This window comes from Peromyscus eremicus, chromosome 15 (assembly GCF_949786415.1).
Source record: "Peromyscus eremicus chromosome 15, PerEre_H2_v1, whole genome shotgun sequence".
NCBI classification, from domain to species: domain Eukaryota; kingdom Metazoa; phylum Chordata; class Mammalia; order Rodentia; family Cricetidae; genus Peromyscus; species Peromyscus eremicus.
Window position 1 is genome coordinate 14,530,884 of NC_081431.1, and position 23,930 is coordinate 14,554,813.

General features: G+C 39.7%; 1 protein-coding gene across 3 annotated transcripts in view; it reads left to right on the plus strand.

The window, feature by feature from the left end:
- Nvl (nuclear VCP like) overlaps positions 1–23,486 on the plus strand; it is a 52,762-nt gene extending 29,276 nt beyond the window's left edge. For all 3 annotated transcript variants that reach the window (XM_059280112.1, XM_059280113.1, XM_059280114.1), the window contains exons 14-23: positions 1,688–1,906; positions 3,421–3,525; positions 5,806–5,868; positions 7,336–7,455; positions 10,036–10,135; positions 14,595–14,701; positions 16,681–16,757; positions 18,330–18,418; positions 20,813–20,883; positions 23,177–23,486. In XM_059280112.1, the coding sequence (XP_059136095.1) occupies positions 1,688–1,906; positions 3,421–3,525; positions 5,806–5,868; positions 7,336–7,455; positions 10,036–10,135; positions 14,595–14,701; positions 16,681–16,757; positions 18,330–18,418; positions 20,813–20,883; positions 23,177–23,221 (996 nt within the window). In that variant the 3' untranslated portion in view covers positions 23,222–23,486. The remainder of the gene's footprint in view (positions 1–1,687; positions 1,907–3,420; positions 3,526–5,805; positions 5,869–7,335; positions 7,456–10,035; positions 10,136–14,594; positions 14,702–16,680; positions 16,758–18,329; positions 18,419–20,812; positions 20,884–23,176) is intronic.
- Positions 23,487–23,930: the final 444 nt, after the last annotated feature.

Genomic DNA, 23,930 nt, shown 5'->3' on the forward strand with positions numbered 1-23,930 from the left:
TGATCCCAGGTCCTCCATGAGAGTAGTATTCTTAACCACTGAACCAGCTCTCCAGCCCTAGAGCTATGTTTTAAAACTTATTTTGTTCAGTTTAACTTTAATATGAATTTAGGTTAAACTTGGGGCTTACTTTAATCCGAGATTGACTTCTTTATTATTAGTAAGTATTTATTAGGGATGCTTCTAAGTGCTAGATACAACAATGAAAAATCAAGTTCTGCATTTAAAGACCTAGTAGAGACTATAGGGAGAAATAAAAGGGCACTATAAATATCAGAATTTATTGAGTAATAATACATTCACAAGGTATGGTGTGGTTTTTCGTTTGTTTGGGTTTTTTTAATTTATGTGTACAAGTGTTTGCCTGAATGTATATCTGTGCACTATATTCATGCCTGGTATCTGACGAGACCAGAAGAGGACATTGGATCCCTTGGAACTGGAGTTACAGACAGTTGTGAGTTGCCATGTGGGTGCTGGGAATTGAACTTGGGTCCTGGAATAGTCGCCAGTGTTTAGCCATCTCTCCAGCTCCAGTGTGGTGGTTTTAATGGCAGCAGTTTGCTGCATAATCTTCCCTACCTTGATAAACTGACTGAGTCAAGCATAAGTTCTTTTATTTTAATCTTAGTTACTAGTATTACCTTTCCTAGCACAAAGAACACAGTAAATATACCAGTATCATAGATAGATATGTATAGATGGTGGTAATAGAATGAATAAACAGCTAAAACCGGGGCTAGAGAGATGGCTCACTGGTAAAGAGCTCTTCCAGAGGATCTGGGTTCAAATCCCAGAACCCATATGGCAACTCTCCATAACTTCAGTCCCTGAAGATCCAACACCCTCTTCTGGCCTCTGTGGGCACCAGACATAATACATGGTACACACACGTGTAGGCAGAACACCTATCCACATGAATTAATCAAAGAAATTTTGCCAGGCAGTGGTGGTGCACATGTTTAATCTCAGCACTTGGGGAGGCAGAAGCAGGGACCTCTGTGAGTTCAAGGCCAGCCTGGTCTACAGATCAAGTCCCCGGACAGCCGGGGCTACACAGAGAAACCCTGTCTTGGGGTTGGAGATGAGGATGGGGGTTTGTTTCTATCCTTTAATGTTCTTCACAGAGCAAGAAATCTGCCTTTGAAGTTTAAGATTCATTGGCCTAGGAAAGTTGCCTACTGTGTATTTGATTGGTAAGGCATTAGAGAACCTTATAATGAATTTATATTGTTGCCAGAGTAACTTTTCTTAAGTCACCTGTTTTATGAATATATAGAAATGAATTGATGAAATGGATACTGGCCAACTGCCTCTGTTTGCATTATCTAACCCTAGTTTAAGATTTAGAAATGTATTTAATATAGAATTAATCTCTCTTCTCTCTCCCTCTCTCTCTGACTATGTTGGCCTCCAAACATATATTAGCTGAGGATGACTTTGAGTGGCATGGGCCACTAATATTGTCCTAGAAATTATATTTATATATCTTGATTATAATTGATTTATCTTTAATCAAATATAGGATCTACTTAGAATGAATTAATATATCTTATGTAAAGGAGAAATTATTACAATACATAGAAGTTCATTAAATTCACTATAACTTAGGGAATCTTGGAATAATTATTTAAATTATATGTAACTTTGTGGTTCACACTTTTTTCCTTTAACTGTTGTCTTAAAGGATGAATTGCAAAGGCTGTTGAGGTTGCTAAGAGACCAAGATCCCCTCTCACAAGAACAGATGCAAGGACTATGCATTGAATTAAATGATTTCATTGTTGCTCTAGCGGAAGTCCAGCCTTCTGCCAAAAGGGAAGGCTTTGTAACTGTCCCTAATGTGACATGGGCCGATATTGGTGCCCTGGAAGATATTAGAGAAGAGCTCATAATGGCAATATTGGTAGGTATATCAGCTAGCAGTGTCATTGGCATTGGTCATGAGTTAAGATCTAGGAAAAAACCTGCATGCATGTCTACCAGATTATATTATTTTAAAAAAATTTACTTAATTTTTTATTTTATGTGTATGAGTGTTTTGCCTGTATGTATATGTGGGTACGTGTACATGCCTAGTACTGGCAGAGGTCAGAAAGTATCAGATCCTCTGGAACTAGATTTATAGATTGTTGAGAACCACCTCTTGTGGGTGCTGGGAAATGAACCCAGGTTCTCTGCAAGAGCAATAAGTGCTCTTAACCACAGAGCCATCTCTGTTGCCCCCAAATACATCTTTTAAAGTACAGTTTTACTGAGATACAATTCAAATATTATAATAGGAAATCTAGCCTCTGTTGTCATCTTTTTTAAGTCTAAATGTTCCACCAATGAGGTGCTGTTCTCTTGAGACATTTCATACTCATTATTTTGGTTATGTTTGGTTACTATAAAGTGAGTTCAAAAAAACAATTCAGGTTTCATTCAAGACCAATTTGTGTGAAAACCACCTTCTTGCCTCTTGATTCAGGAGAATCAAGGCAGTTTTGACACTCTTGAAACTTTGGATTGATTTTAGTTTACTTTTACTTTTCTGCTTTCTGAGCACTTTAATTGAATTATGATCCATTTAAGAGGTATGTACTACCAAAAGTGAAAGTAACCAGGATTGCAGAGAACAGGCATGTATGGCATTTGACCGTGTGCAGGTCTGCTTGTCTTGGGAGTGCCTGGAGAAAGCTGTACCTGGACTTTAGAAATTTGGTTGATTTTCTAAAACTTGATTTTAATATATTGAAATAGTTTATCTTGGCCTTGGGGGGAAGAGCTCAGTGGGTAAAGCCTTTGCAACGTAAAGGTAAGGACCTATGTTTGTATCCCCAGAAGCCATGGTAAACCAGATGCAGTAGTGCGTGTTTGTAACCACAACACTCCAAGAGGGGGACTGGAAGTAGGACTAGGACAGGCCTGCTAGGAATACACAACAGAAAACGAGACCCTGACTCAAAGAAGGTGAAAGACAAGGAGCACACCAGAGTTCGTCCTCCGATCTATGTGCATTGGCACACATAATATAAAAAATAATGAAAGATCATGTTTTTTGCCTAATATGTTTTCATAATTTACATGTATGTATAAATTCCTTAAGAATAGTGACTTTGGCTTGATGCGGTAGTACACACCTGTAATCATGTTCTTAGGAGACAGAGACGGGCGGATCTTTGAGCTTGAGACCAACCTGGTCTGCATATTGAGATCCAGGCTAACCAGGAGTACATAGTGTGACCCTGTTTCAAAAAAGAAAAAAAGAGAGCCTTTCCCATTTGTCACCATGTACCTGATGTCTCCAACAAGGGTCAGCCAGGCATTGCCATGTTCAGGCCTCGTGGTCAGGGTTGAGTATAAAAGATGAGAAACATTTGAACATTCAGTGTAAAGTGGACACCGGTGATGGATCACTGTTGGCATTGTTTCTTGTAGGCACCGGTACGTAACCCAGACCAGTTCAGAACTCTTGGTTTGGTGACTCCAGCTGGCATCCTCCTAGCTGGTCCTCCTGGATGTGGGAAAACTCTGCTAGCGAAGGTACGGTCCAAGTTCAGCTGCGTGCATTGCATTCCTGCCTTCAGTAGGATAGTAAAGGGTTAAGTATATCGTGAAATAAATCCTTTGTACTTTCTGTTAGAAGTCTATTTTAGCAAAACTAGTCGTTTTTTGTTTTTTGTTTTTTAATAAAGCTTTCTACGTTGTTTGTTCTTCTTTAGAACAAAATGGTTTTAATTTGTTGTGCCACCCTCCTTCCTGGGAAAGAAGAGAGAAAAGGGTCCTGTCCCCTGAGGACAGAAAGCCTATGTGTCTCACAGTTAGGGAACATTTCATGAACTCACCAGTCACTTTTGCTCAGAGGCCATTCTAATCTTTATACTGTTCAATATTACTATATAACTTTAGGTTGTAGCTGAGCTTATTTCTTGCTTTTGTTTAATTATTATAACTTGAGCATTTTCACTGTGTTCTTTACAATATTAAAAAAAAACTTTCTGCAATAGAAAATATAAATTACGAAAAGAGAAAAAAAAAACGTTTATAACCCTACTGCTTTCTGCTACCACTGTTTCATTTTGTAGTCAGTCCCAGGTATTTTTCTTTTATACGTACCAAGATACAATATGTGCAAGATAATTTGTTTATGAGCTTTTGTTAGTGTAATCAAATTCCTAAACAACTTAAAGGCGAGGGGACATATTTTGGCTCACGATTTCTGAGACCTTAGTCCAGTATCTGGTGGCTCCATGTTTTTTACATTCTCAAGCATTCCACTACCTCAGTAATGAGACGGAATTTTTTTCCCTGTGTAGCCTTGGCTATCCTTTAATTTTCTCTGTAGACCAGGTTCTCTTGAAACTCGTGAGAGCCGCCTGCCTCTGCCTCCCAAGTACTGGGGTTAAAGTTGTGCGCCACCACCACCCAGCAAGATCGAATTATTAATGTGACAGTTAATCTATCATTTTGGTCAAATCTTTTAGGATCCAATTTACTTCCCCAAACCCTGTCAGCAGAAAGCCAAGCCTTTAACATACAAACTTTTTGGAGATGTTTCATATCTAAACCATAGCAATAATACATGTATCTTCCTAAAATATAAAATTTTATTTAAGAAAATGTTTGTTAGTTAAAGAGAGTAGTGTCTTGTTCTGTATCCTATCTAGGCTGGCCTAGAACTCGTTATGTAGTGCAAGCTGACCTCAGACTCTTAGAGATCCCCCTCCTACCTTTGCCTCCCGAGTGTTGGGATTATAAATGTGTATTACTATACCTAGCTTCAAATGAACAGTCTTTAAACTTTCTTGCTTAGTATTATTTCCTGAATACAGTATTTTTAGATTTTTATTTTTTTTTTTAGTATCATCTGCACTGTATGTGTGCCTGGGGCCCAGAGAGATCAAAAGAAAGCATCAGAACCCCTGGAACTGGAGTTACAGAGGGTTACACCCACTGCCGTGTGGGTGCTGGGAATCCCAGGTCCTCTGGGAAAGCAGCCAGTGCTTTTAACCACTGAGCCATCTATCCAGCCCCTGAATACAATATTTTCAATACTCTGGGCTGAAGAGATGGCCAGCTAGCGGGTTAAGGCTCTTGCCATCAAGCCTGAAGGCCTGAGTTCAATCCCAGGACCCGCATGTGGAAGGAAAGAAGTGACTCCTCCAGATTGTCCTCTGACTCCACAGGAGTACAGTGAAGCATGTGCACACCACACATACATCTACAGACATAAGTAAATGTCATAAGAAATTGAAAAGGTGTTTAAGGTCTGGGTTATATTTTGCCATAGAGATGTTTTGTACTTTATGGTAATATGGATATAGTTGCACATGCCAATAATCCCAGTCCTTGGGAGCTAGAGGCAAGAGGATCAGGAATTTGTTATCCTCTGCTACACAGTGAGTTCAAGGCCAACATAGGCCACATGAGACTTTGACCCAAAAATCCCATTACATTGTATAATCTTGTGTTGTTCACTGGTAATTTTATTAGAATGTAGTCCTAAATCATTTTTCAGTGAATAGAATGCATGTTTTAAAAATATATCAAGGTGGCTTTCTAAAGTTCATCTTACAACTTAAATTTTTAATGAATATTTAAAATAGGACCTCAGTCTAGTGACCTGGAACTCATTGTGTAGATCAGACTGGCCCTCAACTCCTAAAGGTGTTGCCTGCCTCTGCCTCCCAATTATTGGGATTAAAGGTGTATACATGCCACCACATCTGGCTTAATATTTCAATATTTGACAATCCAATAAATACAAAAGGGTTTTTTCCTTATATTTATCTTATTTGTATTTTTTTTGTTTCTTCTGGGTAGGCTGTGGCAAATGAGTCTGGACTAAATTTTATATCCGTCAAAGGCCCTGAATTATTAAATATGGTAAGTTTTGTGGCACCTGCCCTTATTTTAATTAAGATAAACCGTGATGAGTCTGATTATAGGACCGAGAGTCCCAAGGATCCCCCTGTATCCACCTCTCCCGTGTTAGGATTATAAATTCTAGCCACCAGGTTGTTTTTTTCACGTGGGTGTCTCAGACCCTCACTCACAAGGTCTTTATCTCCCCAACCCAAACCTGCTCTTGCTTAGTGTTAGTTATGGAGACTTTGTTTCTTTTCTTGTAATGATGTCTGGGCCTTGTGCATGCTGGGCAAATGCTGTACTACTTGAGCACTCTCAGCCCTGTCAGAAAAATTTTATGTCCAGCTAAAAAGTAAAACCTTTTCCTTACATATAAATTCATATTACTCAGTCTTGATATATTGCTACTTATGGTTTGCTATAGTTCCTTGGCTGAACTTAATGTTTTTATTTAAATTTAGGTTAAATTTAACATGGAATAAGGCATTATGAATCTATGATATGCTTAGTGCATTCACCCTTACTCCACTGTTGCTACATAATTTTTTTTCCTATTTTAGCAAGAATATTTGTTTGTTTATATACGAGAGTAGGCATCAGTTTTTAAATGCAAATTTTATATTCTACTTGTCTTGATTTTGTAAATAAAAACAACATATTTAATTAAATATGTAATTGGCTGTCTTTTTTGTTTGTTTGTTTTGTTTTTCCATGTGTAGCTCTGGTTTTCCTGGAACTCACCAGACTGGCCTTTAACTCACAAAGATCCTCCTATCTCTGCCTCCCCACTGAGATTAAAGGCATTCACCACCACTGCCTGGAGGCTGGCTGTTTTTTGTTTTGTTTTTAGTTTTTTTTTTTTTTTTGGTTTTGGGTTTTTGGTTTGTTTTTGGTTTTTTGAGACAGAGTTTCTCCATGTAGTTTTGGTTCCTTTCCTGGATCTCGCTCTGCAGACCAGGCTGGCCTAGAACTCACAGAGATCCACCTGGCTCTGCCTCCCGAGTGCTGGGATTAAAGGCATGCGCCACCACCACCCGGCTTTGCTGTGTTGTCCACGCTGGTTTGAAACTGGTGATCTCCATGTCTATCTTCACCCTCCCAAATACTGAGATTATAGGGGTGTGCCACCATATCCAGGACAGCTGCCTTTTTTTATATGTCAAAATGATTTAATACTAGCAATTGCACATGGTTTAATCAAATGCTTTTTAGAACTCTGACATCTAGGACTTCAATTTTTTTAACACTTTTTAAATTAAACTGTAATTACAACATCTGACCTCTTCCCTTTCCTCTGTCCAACCACTCCCTTGTGCCTCTCCCCCTGCTTGCTCTCTCTCAAATTCATGGCCTCTTTTTCTTTAATTGTTTACTATTCCTAAGTATAAAAATGCACAGGATCTACATAACATAAAGCTACTGTCATTTGGTACTCAGCCCCAGGGTTGAACTGTCTTCATTTTATCTGCTTTCTGATCTATTCAGTATGTTGGGGAGAGTGAACGTGCTGTGCGGCAGGTTTTTCAACGAGCCAAGAACTCAGCACCCTGTGTGATATTTTTTGATGAAGTGGATGCTTTATGTCCTCGAAGATCAGACCGAGAAGTAAATATCAAAGATTTTTTTTATATAAGTATGGCTATGTTATCTTGATTTTATTTTTTTCCTGTTGTATACTATTCCACAGTCTACCTATAGCAGAATTTACTTGATAGTGTCTTGTTTTAGATATTTATATGTCTTCTAGGTGTTTCTTTTACAAACAGAACTTTCTCAGACATTTGTATCTGCTGTCTTTGGGCATATATACAAGTAATGTGGGATAGAATTTGGGAAGCATGAATCATGGCTGAAGATGTATGTACATTAGACTTAGTGAAATATAGTAAGTACAAGGTCATATTTCAAAGAATCTGTCAGGCATGTAATAACCAAGAACAGTGTGTTTATTAACCATTTCCCACACCTTTTGTCAATTACATTAACAAAACATATTTTGTGGACATGTTCTTGATTTCCTAGAAGATTGACCATTTTCAGTAAATTTGTATTTTGTCCTCTCTAACTTACTTGGTAATATCAGATACACTTTGGCCTTTTTACTCCTTGATTAGAGCTTCTTATATGTAGTGAAATTAGTCCCTTTTCTGGGTTTGCATGCTTACATCAGTTCTCCAGTCTAATTACTTACCTTTATTTTGTTACAGAGTATTGTAATTTTAGCTTATTATTACAAGGTCTACATCCTGTCTGGATTCTGTAGTTTTTCTCTTGGTTAAGGAGGATCATTTTTAAATTTTATTTTTGTATGTATGTGTTGTGTGTGTGTGATGTATGCTACTTGTGTGCTGTTGTGCATGCCTATGTATGTGTGTTCATACATACAGTTCATACATACAGCGGCCAGAGGAGGATGTCAGGTGTCCTGCTCCTTCACTCTTTGACTCACTCCTTTTGAGACAGGGTCTCCTACTGCACTTGAGCTCCATTGGTGGTTAGCAAGGCCTGTGAACTCTGTCTGTGTCCCCTTCCAGTGCTGCCACACTCAGCTCTGATGTGGGTGCTGGGTCCTAACTCACACTCTCACGTTTGTGCGGCCTCACAATTTCCTTTTGAACCTAGGAGTTCTTTTTTTTTTTTTCCTTTTTTTTTCTTTTCAATTCAGGGTTTCTTTGTGTAGCCCTGGCTGTCCTGGAATCCACTGTGTGTATCAAGTCTTTCTCTGTACCGCCAGCTCCCAATAACAGCATGGAGACTTCTTATTAATTATGAAAGCTCAGCCTTAGCTTAGGCTTGTCCCACTAGCTCTTAGAACTTAAAGTAACCCATTTGTTTTAATCTGTGTTCTGTCACCCATTACCTCATCTCTCCATACTGCTCATGTTGCTTCCTCCACATCTGGCTGGTGACCCTGCCCTTTTTTTTTCTCTGAGTCCCAGAAGTCCTGCCTAACCTCTTCCTGCCTACCTATTCGCTGTTCAGCTCTTTATTAAACTAATCACGGTGACACATCTTGATACAGTGTAAAGGAATATTTCACAACAGCTGTGTAGATCAGGTTGATCTCAAACTCACAGAGATCCATCTTCCTCTGCTTCTTGGGTATTAGGATTAAAGTCGTGCAATACCACATGGCTAAAATCTAGTGATTCTTGATGTTATTGAGTCTAGATTATGAGTCTATTAATGTCTTAATTATTTAGTACTGTGTACCAGAGAATAATAATAAGTCTCCACAAATGCACCCATTTCAAAGAATCTGTGTGTGTTTAAGCACATTGCTGTGTCTATACATAAATTTATGTTGAAGAAAGGCAATTAATAATGAAACATCCATAGCACCACGTTCTCATTTCTTTCATTGTCTATGTATTCTATTGCCATGTTTCCATATCTGTGTAACCCTGTGCTTATTTCCTGAATCATTCTCTTGGGTGTTGCCCTGAATAGCCATACTTTGTACCATTCATTTCAAGAAAAAGATAAAAAAAAAAATTTTAATGTACTCAATGTTCCTGTATGTATTGCATTGAAAGATGTAGGACCATTGACACAGTCAGAAATCTAGAGCTCAGAAGCTGAGTTTAGATTTGCCCAGATGGAGGTTCATGGTAACTACTAAAGTTCAGAATCGTACAGTTCAGTGTGAGTTTCATCTCTCTCATTATGTAGAGCTAAGACCTGAGGCAAATAACCTCTTCTAAGCTTCAGGTTTTTTCATCCTAACTGAATAATAACAGCTTTGCTGGGGAATCCACTGACGATGTGTTTTGCACAGTATCTATATATTGTGACACTTTAAGAAATAGTCATTGGTGCCCATCTGCCTGCCTGCCTGCCTTTCTTCCTTCTTTCCTTCTTCACTTCCTCCTCCGGTCCATACCTTGTTCCTTTCTCTCTCTCTTTATTTTATATTTCTATGCAGAGCCTCTTGGTTGCTCAGTTTGACCCTCTACTTTTAGACTTAGGTGATCTCTTGCCTTAGCCTCTGAGTACCTGGGACTTCTGGGTTCATGCTACTGCTCAGTCACTATAATCTTTCTTCAACAGAAAGTTCTCATTCAGGTTAGTAAATGTATTCTGTGCAGAGGAAACATGGAGGAAGGAGGCTGCTTGCTTTATGTTGAAGGTGATGGAACTAGATTTTTATTTATTTATTTATTTATTTATTTATTTATTTTGTAGGCAGGTGCTAGTGTCCGTGTGGTGAATCAGCTGCTTACGGAGATGGATGGGTTGGAAACACGTCAGCAAGTTTTTATTTTGGCTGCCACTAATAGGCCAGGTAAGAAAGAAGAACATTACACAAATGAATTCATAAAGTGAAATATAACCTGAAATAGCTCTTGTGTGTAGCTCGAATTCTAATTGGTCTTAATAAAAACCCAGAGTCAGATATCAGGGTGAAAGCTGAAAGATCAGAGAAGCAGAGCAGCCAGCCAGGCACCAGAGAGTTCCTGCTTCTACCCCACCTTATCACTTCCTCTCTCCGCCCAGCTATATCACTTCCTGTTTCCTTCTCCCAAGTGCTGGGATTAAAGATATCTGCCACTAATGCTTGGCCTCTAGTGATCTGAGTTTTGTGGTGTTTTGTGGGTGAGTGTTCTGAACTGTGTGTAACTCCGGTCCCAGGGGATCCACTGCAAGCATGTAATGCAGACATATTTGCAGACAAGACATTGTACACATAAAATAATAATAATAAATCTTTTTAAATTAAAAAAATATTTTCTGGGGGCTGGAGAGATGGCTCAGTGGTTAAGAGCGTTGGCTGTTCTTTCAAAGGATGAGGGTTCGATTCCCAGCACCCACATGGCAGCTCACAACTGTCTGTGGCTCCAGTTCCAGGGGATCTAGCATCCTCACACATGCAGGCAAAACACCAATGCACATAAAAATAAATAAATTTTAAAAATTATTTTCTGATTCTCCTGAAATTGTTTTTTCTCTGTTGACTTTTGTGCTGGTTGTTTTTGTTGTCAACTTGACCCAACCTAGAGTCACCTGGGAAGAAAAAGGAACTTGACTTGAATGATTAGTTGCTCAGATAAGATTAGTCTCTGGCATTGTCTGTAAGAGATTATCTTGAGTGTTGGCATGAGAGGCAGCCTCCCTGGGCAGGTAGATAAAGAAAACTAGGGCTGGAGAGATGACTCAGAGGTTAAAGGCACTTTTGATGCTCTTGTAGAGGACATGGATTCAGTTCCCAGCACCTACATCTGCTCACAACCATCTATAACTCCAATTCAGGGGATCCTATGCTCTCTCTTGGTCTCTGGGTACCAGAGATACACGGTGCACATGTATACATGCAGGGAAAACCTTCATAAAACATACAAAATAAAGCTGGGCAGTGGTGGCGCACGCCTTTAATCCCAGCACTCGGGAGGCAGAGCCAGGCGGATCTCTGAGTTTGAGGCCAGCCTGGTCTACAGAGTGAGTTCCAGGACAGGCTCCAAAGCTACACAGATAAACCCTGTCTCAAATAACAAAATAAATAAAAATAAAAAATAAATAAAAGCATATAAAATAAAAATAAATAAATCTTTAGAAAAAGAGAAAGCTGATTGAATATGAACCAGTGAGCAAGCCATTAGCAGCATTAAGTGTAAGCCAAATAAAGACTTTTTTCCCCTAAGTTGCTTTTGGTCATTTTTTACTCTTAGTGCTTATCACAGCGATAGAAACAAACTAGAACAACCCTAATAAAGTGGTCTTCTTATCAGCGAATCCTTGTACCACACTCCTCACTGTTTCTGGTGTGTTTATTTGATTTTTGGAGACAGGATATTGCTACGCAGGTTGGCCTTGAGCCATCTGTCTTCCTACCTTAGCTTCTTGAGTGCGGAGAGTACAGGCGTGGACCACCATGCCTGGCATAATGCACACTTTTGACCCTAAAAGTGGTCTGAGTGTGTGTGCTGGGAGCAGGAGCAGAGCAAGTACTTGTACTTTTTATGGTTTTGCCTTATTTTGTTTTGTTTGAGACAGAATCTTTTTATGTAGTCCATGCTGGCCTTAAATTCAAAATTTTCCTGCTTCGACCTTCCAGGTTCCAAGATTACATTTACATTTCCAACATATATAGTATACCGCAGGGTTGTTTGTGTGTGTGTGTATGCATATATGGTATACTACATACTATACTATATATTACTGCTTCTTAGTGACTGTCAGAGGAAAGTACCTACTTGGCAGGATTGTCTTACAATCTGAGTGTTGTTGATAATGTTAGCAGGTCGTGAGCAATTACAATGCTACAATACTAGTATTGGGAATTGTTTAGGGTTGCTATTGCTGTGAAGGGACACCATGACCACAAAAACTTTTATAAAGGGAAAACATATAATTGGATCTTGCTTATAGTTTCAGAGGTTTAGTCCATTACCATCATGGTGGGAAGCATGGCAGTGTGTGCTGGAGAAGGAGCTGAGAGTTCTACATCTTGATCCACAGATAGCAGAAGAAGTGTGTGCTGTACTTGGTGTGACTTGAGCATATATGAGACCTCAAAGACTGCCCCAACAGTGACACACTTTCTCTAACAAGGCCACACCTACTCCAACAAGGCCACAATTCCTAATAGTGCCACTCTCTATGGCACATGAGTCTATGAGGGCCATACCTATTCAAACTATCACAGGAATAATGATTGATCATAAGATTATAGTCTTTCAAGACAAAACCTTTATTTAAATATGATCATACACTACCTTTCTTGAGCATATACATTTTTTTCCTAGCAGATTTCAAAAAGATTGTCTTCCAGCCTTCTGTAGCAGCATATTCTATCATTAATGGGCTATATAACACTGTTCATATTTGTGTACTGTAAGCAATTTTGTTTTTTATTTAATTTCAGTAGATTAGAGAATAATAGGCCCTTCAGTGTCATTAAATTTTCTTTAAATCATCTTCTGAGTATTTATATACATTTTATCTTTCCTGATAGGTTTCTTGTGTCATCTTAAAAGTTCCTTACTCTCCAGTTCTTTATTCTTAGTTGTAAAACATAGTATTCTGTTTAACATTTCTGTACTGATTTGCCCTATGTTGAGTGGCTGATGAATCTTAGTTTACCTGTGTTTGCCCTCTCATGCATTTGTGTTTATCCTCTGCTCTGTTATATCTCATCCACTCCTTTTTCCCTTATAGCAAACCCTGCTGTGTCAGTTTACTGCATATATTTACAGATAGATTGTCCGAGTCTTTTTCAGTTGTATTCATGACCTTTTGGCCGTTCTGTTTCATTGTCTAATGTGACTATTTTGATGTCTATAATTATTTTCTGCCTAGTTTTTTTTATTTATTTATTTATTTTTTTTCCCCCAGTGCTGGGAGTTAAACCCAGGTTCTTGTGCATAACAAACAAGTACTCTATCAATCACTGGGCTACAAAAAAAAAGCCCACTTTTTTTGTTTGCTTGTTTTTGTTTTTTCAAGACAAGGTTTCTCTGTGAAGCAGCCTTGGCTGTCCGGGAATTCACTTTATAGACCAGGCTGGCCTCGAACTCACGGAGATCCACGTGCTTCTGCCTTCCGGATGCTAGGATTAAAGGCACGTGCCACAATTCCCCCACTAAACCCCCACATTTTTTGTGCTTCTTATGTATGTTGAGTTTTTGCCTACATTTATGCATGTACACTGTGAAATTTAAATGACAGCAGATTTATATCAAAAGATAATAAAAGCTAGAGAGAAGTGTTACAATACTTTTCAAGAGCTGAAAAAACTGTCATCTCAGAACATGTATTTGTCTCCAACAAACATGTATTTCAGAATACATTCTTAGGTAAAGAACTAAGAAAATCTGCCATAAGCCAAGACTCCAGAAGAATAGCAAAAGAAGGGCTGGGGATGTAATTCACTTAGTAGTATAGCACTTTTTAGCATACAGAAGGCTCTCAGCTTGCCCTGTACTGGGGGAAAACAAGGGAAAAAATGAACATCAGCAAAGAATAGTAGAAAGAATGAAATGTAAGTGGATGCAATAGAGTTTTCCGTGTGTGTGTGTGTGTGTGTGTGTGTGTGTGTGTGTGTGTGTGTGTGTTTAAATTTGCCTACATAAACACTGGTTTTAACCATTGGTACTTCTTATGCTCATTGTCTTGGTGTTGAAAAAGATTTGGCTTACAAATGGGTTCTTGGTGGAGAAGTCAGAAAATTTATAGTTAACCTCAGTGTTGTAGCAGTATGATGCTCAGCCCTGTGTTGTAGCTACTAAGAGCCTCCAGGAACACAAAGGAACATAAGACAGTTGGATATGTTTTGATAAGTAGTAGCTTTTGATTTGTGTGGGAGGGGTATGTGTACATGAAATCTGTATGCAAGTGTGCATGCATGTATGTGGAGGAGAACATAGGGTATATCTTCCTCAGTCTTCACCTTGTTTCTTGAGACAGGATTTCTCACTAAACCAGGAACTCACTATGGCTAGATTGGCTGACCGGGATCCTCTTATCTCTGCCTTCCAGTGCTGATGTTATAGTCATTTGCTGCCATACTTTGCGTTTTATGTGAGTTCTGGGGATTTGAATTTAGGTCCTAATTCTTGCATTGTAAACACTTTACCAACTAAGACACTGTCCCAGCCCCAGAACATTTGACTTTAATAATACCCAGTTGAGCACGTTTTTACCTTTTTTTCCAAAAGAACTCTGTCTTTTACTAATCACATTAAAAAACAACAACAACAACAAAAACTGTTCTATTTTACTTGTTTCTGTTTTATTCTCTTCTCTAGATATCATTGACCCTGCCATTCTGCGGCCAGGCCGGCTGGACAAAACACTCTTTGTAGGTTTGCCACCCCCGGCAGACCGTGTTGCCATATTGAAGACTATCACAAAAGTGAGTAAAAGAAATGACCTTTTTGTTATGTTTGTAGTGTTTAAAAATGTTTGTATTTTGTTTATGTATATGTGTATCTGCATGAATTTATGCACACTACATGTAAGCAGTTGCCCAATAAGGTCAGAAGGTATCAGATCCTCGGGACTGGAGTGACTGTAGTTCTGCGCCTCCTGATGTGGGTCTTCTGCAGGAGGAGTAAGTGCTCTTAACCACTGAGCCACCTCTCCAGCCCTGCCCATATTGCTTTTAAAGTTACACCATTTAGTAATTAGGTTAGCTGAGTACTCTCTTTCTATGGCTTAAATGTTTTATCAGGCCTCCATCTCCCAAAGTAGTCTGGTTTTGACCACTGAACATACTATCCATTCTCATTTTTCCTAGTCAAAATGAAGGTAAACTAAATGAAGGATTGGAATTAGTGTTAACCAGTGTTATCAGATATCACAGTAATCATGTTCCCCGTGTCTTTAAGTCTTTGATCATCAGATCTTGTCTGAATGGAGTAGGAAGTTTTGGAGGCAGTAAAGCAAGTAAATACGGGTCCATCAGGAACATTCAGAGACACATTGAGATTTGAAGTCTTCATAATGACGTCTGTTTTCCGAGTTAGCATCGTTAGTTTTGTTCTTATTGAGACAAGGTCTCACTACATAGCCTGGACTGGCCTGGAATTTGCAACATAGATCAGGCTGGCCTTGAACTCACTGAGATCTGCCTGCCTGCCTCCTGAATGCTAGGATTCAAGGCATGCACTGCCATGCCTGGCCTTCATAATTAACTCTCTTTTTTTAGCCCTGGCTATCCTGGAACTCACTCTGTAGACCAGGCTGGCCTCAAACTCAGCAATCTTCTTCCCTCTACTTCCAGAGTGCTAGGTTTCAGGTAAAAGTCTCTAATGGCATACGAAATATGTATGGGAGGTTCTGTGTGCTGTGTGACAGTCGAGGTTAGGTTGGAAGATTCTTTTGAATATTAAAGCCTCTCATAGCAGCTCCTGCCCACTGGGGTGGCTCCCAGCCCCCAACTCAATCTCTTCTAGTAATGTTTGAAGATGTTTACCATGGTGATGTTGACAAGGATGATTGTCCCACTTTGGTGACACTTGGAATGTTCCAGTCCTTCTACATTATAAATCACTGTGGTATAATCACCAGCACTACATAAACAACTTTCCCTCTGTCCTCCCAATTATATCACAGAATTATAGGACTCTTCTGTAGATGAGATACTAATTTGATTTTTCAACATTTTAAAAACAGTGAGAGTCACCGTGGAGGAAGACTCAGGCAGATCCCTCTGAGTTTGAATCCAACCCAGTCTACAAAGTGAGTTCTAGGACATCCAGGGACACACAGAGAAACCCTGTCTCTATCTTAGTTAGGGTTTTTATTGCTGTGAAGAGACACCAGGACTATGGCAACTCATAAATAAAAACATTTAGTTGAGGTGACTCGTTTACAGTTTCAGAGGTTCAGTCCATTATCATCATGGCAGGGAGCATGGCTGCATGCAGGCAGATGTGGTGCTGGAGCTGAGAGTCCTTACATCTTGACTCAGAGACTACAGGAAGTTGACTGACTATCACACTGAGTGAAGCTTGAGAAAAGAAGCCTACCCCTACAGTGACATACTTCCTCCACACAAGGCCACACCTCTTAATAGTGCCACTCCCTTTGGGGACCTTTTTTTTTTTTTTTTCAAACCACAACATTCCACTCCCTGGGTTTCTATTGCTGTGTCAAAATACCATGACCAACAAGCAAGTTGGGGAGGAAAGGATTTATTAGGCTTACACTTCAGCATTGCTCTTAATTCTCCAGATGTCCCTTTATTGAACTCTGTAGCACTCTACATTGATTTTGGAGTTGGTTCTATTCCCTTAGTCATTGGCCTTTCTTCTTCATTAAGAACCAGTGGCATGGAGGTATATGAGTCTTTAACACCTCAAACAAAACTCACATCTCTCTCTTATTCAGAATGGCACCAAACCTCCACTGGATGAAGATGTAAATTTGGAAGCAATTGGCAATGACCTTCGTTGTAATTGCTATACGTGAGTATTTAAGTCTTTGGTCTGTTAACCCTCTGGAGTATAGTTTGTTTCTTCATCAGCCAAAAAAAAAACAAAACCCATTTCTCAGGTTGTTGGAAATTGTAGAAGCTAATGAGGTTTCCTGTGTAGCATCTTATGTAGTGCCTGGCTGGTTCTTGCTGCTTCCTTCTCAGAGGACAGCTTGCCTGAATTCCTCTGAGACTGTTCCATAGACTGTTTCTGTTGGCACTCAAGCTTCCCTGACCACATTGTTACCCTTCACTGTTAGTTCTACTTTGAGAATATGTAAAGCATGTGTTTCTCACTGGATACCATATTCCTTAGGTACATCTGTACAACAGAGGTTAATCTGCAAGACTGTGTGCTCTGCATACATGTGCACATTGAGCCTGCCTTCGGCTTTTGTTTATTCTTGTTGTGGTTTAGAGACGCTCCAGCCGCTCTGTAATTTTAAAGCTCTGTTGTTTGTCCCTAACACCTTTGCTACTTGGTATTTGCCTCTAGAGCAAGGCCAAATAATACTGGACTTCCCACAAAAAAGTAAGCTAAATAAGTCAGTATTTTCATCGTTGAGGGTTTCAGGGCTGTTGCTCAACAGTGTAAACTTACTTCCAAGACCTAGTCTTGAATGGTAACATAGACATTTGAATATTTGATACCTGAAGGTTTTAGTTCCAAAATTCACACTCTTAAGAATCTTTGTGGATCATGTTAAAGCTGAGTATAGGAAAGCTCCAGTCAACACTGATTTTTTTATTAACCTCTTAGGACTATGCTGGCCCAGCCTGTGATTATTACTTGGAATATTTATTACTTGGAATAATTACACAAATGAAACCTTGGTGTCTGTGTCTGTCCACTCAGCTTTGTATGTGTAAAGTTTCTACTAACTGGATGGTGTGTGTGTATGTGTGTGTTTGTATACATGTTCATCCAGGCATGTGCAGATGCCTGTGAGGATCAGAGGAGAAACTACTTAGGTGCTTAGGTGTTGTTCCTCAGAAGCCACTGTGTTCTGAGACAGGGAGGGTTTTGTTGCTGTTTTAAATTGTGGAGCCCATGCCTATTGGCCTGGGCTGACTCATCAGTAAACTCCAGGGATCTCCCTGTCTGTCTTTGACTGGGCTTCTTTCTCCTCTTCCTCCTCTTCCTCTTCCTCTTCCTCCTCCTCCTCTTCCTCCTCCTCCTCCTCCTCCTCCTCCTCCTCCTTCTCCTCCTCCTCTTCCTCTTCTTCTTCTTCTTCTTCTTCTTCTTCTTTTTTTTAATATGGTTTCCAGGAATTGAACTCAGGTCATTGTACCCTAGCCTCTGGATGGATATTTTATATTAACATTAGTATCTGTGGCTAAGAGGAAGGACAGTTTTATTTTTCATTGTATCACACCTTCCCCAAATCCCTTTCTTCCAAAGATAAAAAAATTCTCTAAGTGAAAGTTAAAAGCTCTTTCCTCTTGATCCTAGTCAGTTTGTCCCACCATCATTCATTGTCCTTTTTCCTCATTGTTAAGTATATTATAATTGAACATCTTTTAGAATACCTAAGAATACACAAGAACACTTCTTTTATTACAGGGGTGCAGACCTCTCTGCTTTGGTCCGAGAAGCTTCCCTCTGTGCCCTGAGACAAGAAATAACAGGACAGAAGAGTGCAGTTGGAATAGGTATGAGGCTCTCTGGGATCTCTTTCCAGTCTAGTTTATCATTCTGGATATTTAAAAGCCCTGCTGCCCTTTAAAATGATGCTTTTCTAGCATTTTTTTTAAAACAGTATGTAATAACAATGACCGTTTTGATGAGACCTTTAGAAGTGTTGTGGAATATTATGTAAACTCTTGTTGACATAATAGTCATTATTTAGTATCTCTCTAGTAAGCAGCATTGTATCTTGTCAATTTGGAAAATCTTAATTCTTTTGCTAAGGTAAAACCCACTTGCCTATTAAAATTCAACCTAAATTGGAAAGATTAAGAAATACCTAATTTTCTAAATACCAAGATTTTCCTTTGAAATATAAAGTCAGATGGCAACTTTTATCTCTCAGTGATGGAGAATTTTCTTAGCATGTGCAAGGCTCAGGATTCTTTCCCCACCATCACAAAAGCCAGATAGCCCAAAGACAAAATCCATGTATTCCTTTATGGATGATATGGTGCCTTTTCAACATGCTTGTTGTTTACTTCACATTTCAATACTATTTTTGATGTTACTATTTGAGTATGTGTGGCCAGAAAAGATTCATTTATGACCTGTATTCCTGCCATGCGCAGTACAGAAGTAGCCTTTACTTTGCCGAGGTGTCTCTGAGGTGCTTGGCACTGTGCAGATGTACACTCATTGGAACTTCAAGTGTGTACTGGTCTCCTTTTAATTATGTGTATATGTGTGTCTATGGGGGGTTGGATGAGGGAGAAATGTGCACATGAATGCAGGTGCCTTCAGAGACCACACGGGCATTAAGATCCCCTGGGGCTGGAGTTGCAGGTGGTTGTGAGCCCCCTGACGTGGGTACTGGGAACTGAATTCAGGTCCTCTGCAAGAGCGGTATCCACTCTTAACACTAAGTCGTCTCTCCTGCCCACCTCCACAATCTTAAAGCTAAATATTGTTATGGCAACATATGCTTAGCATAGATTTATTGGCACACATGCATATATTTATTAGAAAAGGTATTTTGGGGGGTGTTTTTGATTTTTGTTTTGTTTGCTAGATAATGGTTAGATTCAGTTGTCGAAACTTCTTTTTTTATAAGCTGTATTCTGTTCCTTTTGGAAGTTAATGATAATAGACAAACTTAGAACATTTTATAAACAAAAATCAGAGCCACATTTGGTTGTGTACCTGTAATCTTCATACTTAAGAAACCAAAGCAGAAGGGTCTTAAGTTCATGGGTCATATGATGAGACTCTGTCATATCTTCCTTGCTCCCAATCCTCCACGCCACCAAATCCAAAATCACGTTATGCTGCTTTGTAAGCTGAATCTGAGAATCTGATCACTTTCTTTTTCTTCTTTCTTTTTTTTTTTTTTTTTTTTTTCTTTATTGTTTTTTTCAAGACAGGGTTTCTCTGTGTAGCTTTGCGCCTTTCCTGGAACTCGCTTTGGTGACCAGGCTGGCCTCAAACTCACAGAGATCCACCTGGCTCTGCCTCCCGAGCACTGGGATTAAAGGCGTGCGCCACCACCGCCCGACAATCTGATCACTTTCTTAGGGTATGTTTGGTGACTAAAAATTAACAGGCCTTTTCTCATGTATTGGAGTTGCCACTCATTTCTCCAGTTGTTGTTTGTGTGCACATGTAACAAATTCTGCCTTCTCTGCTTTGCTGTGGCTTTCATTTTTAGCTCTCTGTCCTTTAGAGACTTTACCCTAATACCTTACCCAAACCACAGCTAACTCTGCTGTCTAACATCTCAGTGACATGCTCAGCAACATCTATTACCTTATTTTAGGTAAATCTATTATCCTAATATCTGTTTACTGTTTTGAGTATAAATTGTCATCACTCAAGTTATCATGTTAACATTGTAAACCAAGTTATATTTTAACATTTAGCTATTTTATCACCTAACCTTATAAAAATTACAACCCTGTCTAATCCAGTTTTGTGAGTATACATATACATATGTGTACTCTTAGTATTTTTGTCTTTGAGAATGTTTAGCCTTTGTTATTCAGTAGTGTGACTTTGTATTCAAGAACATACCCTTGGATAATAATACAGGTTCCTGGTTATTTCTAGTTCTATTGACCATCTCTTCTTATAATCTCTTATTAATTTTACCTGAGACCACACTGGTCATTTCTGACAGTATGAGCAGCATGCACGGCTTGACTTCAACTATTTTTCTTCCATCCCAGCATTTCTGAGAGACGGTGACTCCCAGTAGCAGTCCTGTTTCCTCAAACCAACGGAGAGGTTCTCACTGAGGCAGGGCTGGAGAGGGGCATAGTAAATGCACTTGAATAGGTTCCATCTGATCACCTGTCTCAGTTTTCCTGTCTTTCAAGTTAATGGACTATACTGAGGCGTGTATTGATGCATTTCCTCCACAGGTGAGCTCAAGGTCAGCCATAAGCATTTTGAAGACGCTTTCAGGAAAGTAAAACCATCTATATCAGTAAAGGTGAGAAACATTCTTCAGTGTCTAGAAAAGAGATGGGAAATTACATCAGTGGATAAGAACTTAGAAATTTTATTAGTTTATTTTATTTATTTTTTTATTTAGGGATAGTCTCTTTGTGTATCCCAAGCTAGCCTCAAACTCATGAGCCTCCTGCTTCAGCCTTCCAAATGGCAGGATTATAGACATGTGCCACAAGAGTCCTCTTCACTGGCACATATAATAGCAGACCAAAACCTCAATGTTCGTATGATGAAATGGTATAGCTACTTGAAAGACCACAAAACATCTCCCAAACTTATTCTTAAATAAGAAGCATAGGAATGTGTCTCTATACGCTATTTTGTTAAAGGATGAAATAATTAGTTGTAGTTGTGCCTGTATTTCCAGAATGAAAATGTATATGGAAACATTATCGGAAGGAGAGGTTACAGTATAGGAGAGATTCTTTTTCCTCTCAAAGTTTTATATGGTTTGTTTTTCACACTTATTTTGTGTTGGTGCATCTGCCCATGCACTCATGCCAACCTGCTGGAGTCAGTCCTCTCCTACCACGTGGGGCCTCGGATTATACTCAGGTCACCAGGCTTGGCAGCAGCTGCCTTCATCCACTAAGCCACCTTCCTGGCCTAAGTAATTGGTTTTTTCGAAACAGGGTTTCTCTGTGTAGTTTTGCGCCATTTCTAGAACTCATTCTGTAGCCCAGACTGGCCTTGCTCACAGAGATCCGCCTGGCTCTGCCTCCCGAGTGCTGGGATTAAAGGCGTGCGCTCCCACCACCAGGCATATTATGTATTTTTAACACTTCTGACCACTTTACCTATCCAGAAGAGAAATTTAATGCAATTAGCTTTGTTTACTCCAGGTTTTTGTTGTTGTTTGTTTATGTTTGGGGGATGTGTGTTGTTCTAATTTTTTTGTTAATTTGAGACAGTTCAGGCTGATCTCAAACTTCCTGTCTAGCTGAGGATAGCTTTGAGTTTCTGATCCTCCTGTCTCTACCTCCCAGTGATGAGATTATAGACATATACCACCACAATTGGCTTTATGTGGTGCTAGAGGTTGAAACAGGGCTGTTTGTATACCAGGCAATCAGTCTGCCAAACGAGCTACATTCTCAGTCTGTCTCTGGATTTTGAGACAGGGTTTCACTGTAGCCTAGGCTGCCTTGAGTTCATAATGATCCTCTGCTCGAGACTCCTGAGTGTTGAGATTGTAGGCATGAGCCATCATTACACCTAGCACAATTGGCTTTTGAAATCGATTTTTCTTTTATTTTTTACATTTACTTTGGGGGAGGGGGCATATCTGTACCACACATGCAAGCAAAAATCAGAGGATAACTTGAGAGTTCTTGTTTCCTCTCAGTGGAGTCTAAGGATTGAACTTGGGTTGTTGGATCTGGCAGTAAGTGCTTTCATCTTCGGAACCATCTTGCTGGCCCTAGGATGGATTCTAAATAGCTGGAAATAAAGCAGAACACATTTTAAGTTTTTCTTTGGGATAAACAGGCAGGAGTGGCATTGCCATCTAACACTGGAAAGGTCAGTGTGGCAACAGTGAGCTTCCACTACAGACTTGCTGGATTGACAACATTTGAAAGATTAGCCACAGCAAGGGAGGTGAGGATGTGATGCTAGAAGTCTCGTTTATTGTACTGGAAACTGGAGCAGTCATGTTGGGAGCCATTCTGGCAGTTTCTTGGAATGTTAAGACACTTTAGAAGCCTTTACTTTTGGTTCCTGTTTCCATCCGGATTCAGGGTCGTTTACAGATGCAAACATCTCTTGACCTGGTTTGCAAACTTCCCTGGACAGTGATGGAAACTGTGACGTATCCTAGAAAGGAGCATGTACAGACTCCAGATGCAGGAGCAAGGCAGAATCTCTGGGTCCAGCAGCTAGGGCTGCTGTAACCAAGGGCCCTAGACGGGCATCTTAAACAACAGAGATTGTGTTTTCTCACTGGTCTGGACCAGACATCTAAGATCAAGATGTCTTGTCAGAGTTCTGAGGTTTCTGTCCCCACAGGTGTCCTCTTGGTCCTGTCTTCACAGTCCTTCCGTTTGTGCATTCTGTGTCCAAACTTCCTCTTGTACAGTAACCGCAGTCCTTTGGGACCAAGGCCCACCATCACTGCTTTATTTTAACCTAACACCTCTGTAGAAACCCTGTCTCCAGGGGCAGCCACACTCAGAGGTACTAGGGGTCAGGGCTTCAATATAGGAGCTTGCCGGTTATACCTCCCATCCCATAACTGATTGATCAGCACTATGTGGTATTTTCTATCCTCACAGGATCAAAAGATGTATGAAGCTCTGCAGAGGTCCCTCAGTCAGTGACATTTGCAGTACCTGGCATGGAGGTGTCTAGTGCATGGAACTCACCAAGAATCACACTTGCTCTGAAGGGTCTACTTTCAGCCTGATGCAGATGACTTCATAGTAAGCATTTTATTTTCAAATTATTGAGGCCCAACTGGAGAAGATGATGTTTCCCATCTGGCCAGCCTTGTTGGGAAAACTCCCTACCTCCTCTCTAAGAAAAAGAAAGAAAAAAGGACTGATAAAGTAAAGTCTTATTCAAATAAAATTTTATTTTTAACTATCTTGATCATCTATAGAAGTTACAAAAAACTGTTTTCCTGAGAAGTGGTCACTTTACATCCCATCACCCCAGATACACATTCATATAGGTTTTATGTAAACCAGGTATTTTTCTACATAACCAACCATCAAAAACACTGACACATTGCTACTATTTAATTATCAAGTTCCAGCTGTCTTTCTCAGCTGCTCTGCTGTCCTTTATAGTAAAAGGATCTGATCTAAATTAGCTATTCCAGTGTTTTGTCTTCTAGTTCCCTTATAATTTCCAAAAGTTTTCGTTGTTGCAGGGTTTTTGTTTTTGTTTGGAAACAATTTCTATGTATTCCTGACTTGCCTGGAACTTACTATTTAGCGTAGTCTGGCCTCAAACTCCCAGAGATCCACCTGGCTCTGCATCCCAAGTGCTGTGATTAAAGGTGAGTGCCCCCATATCCAGCTCTTT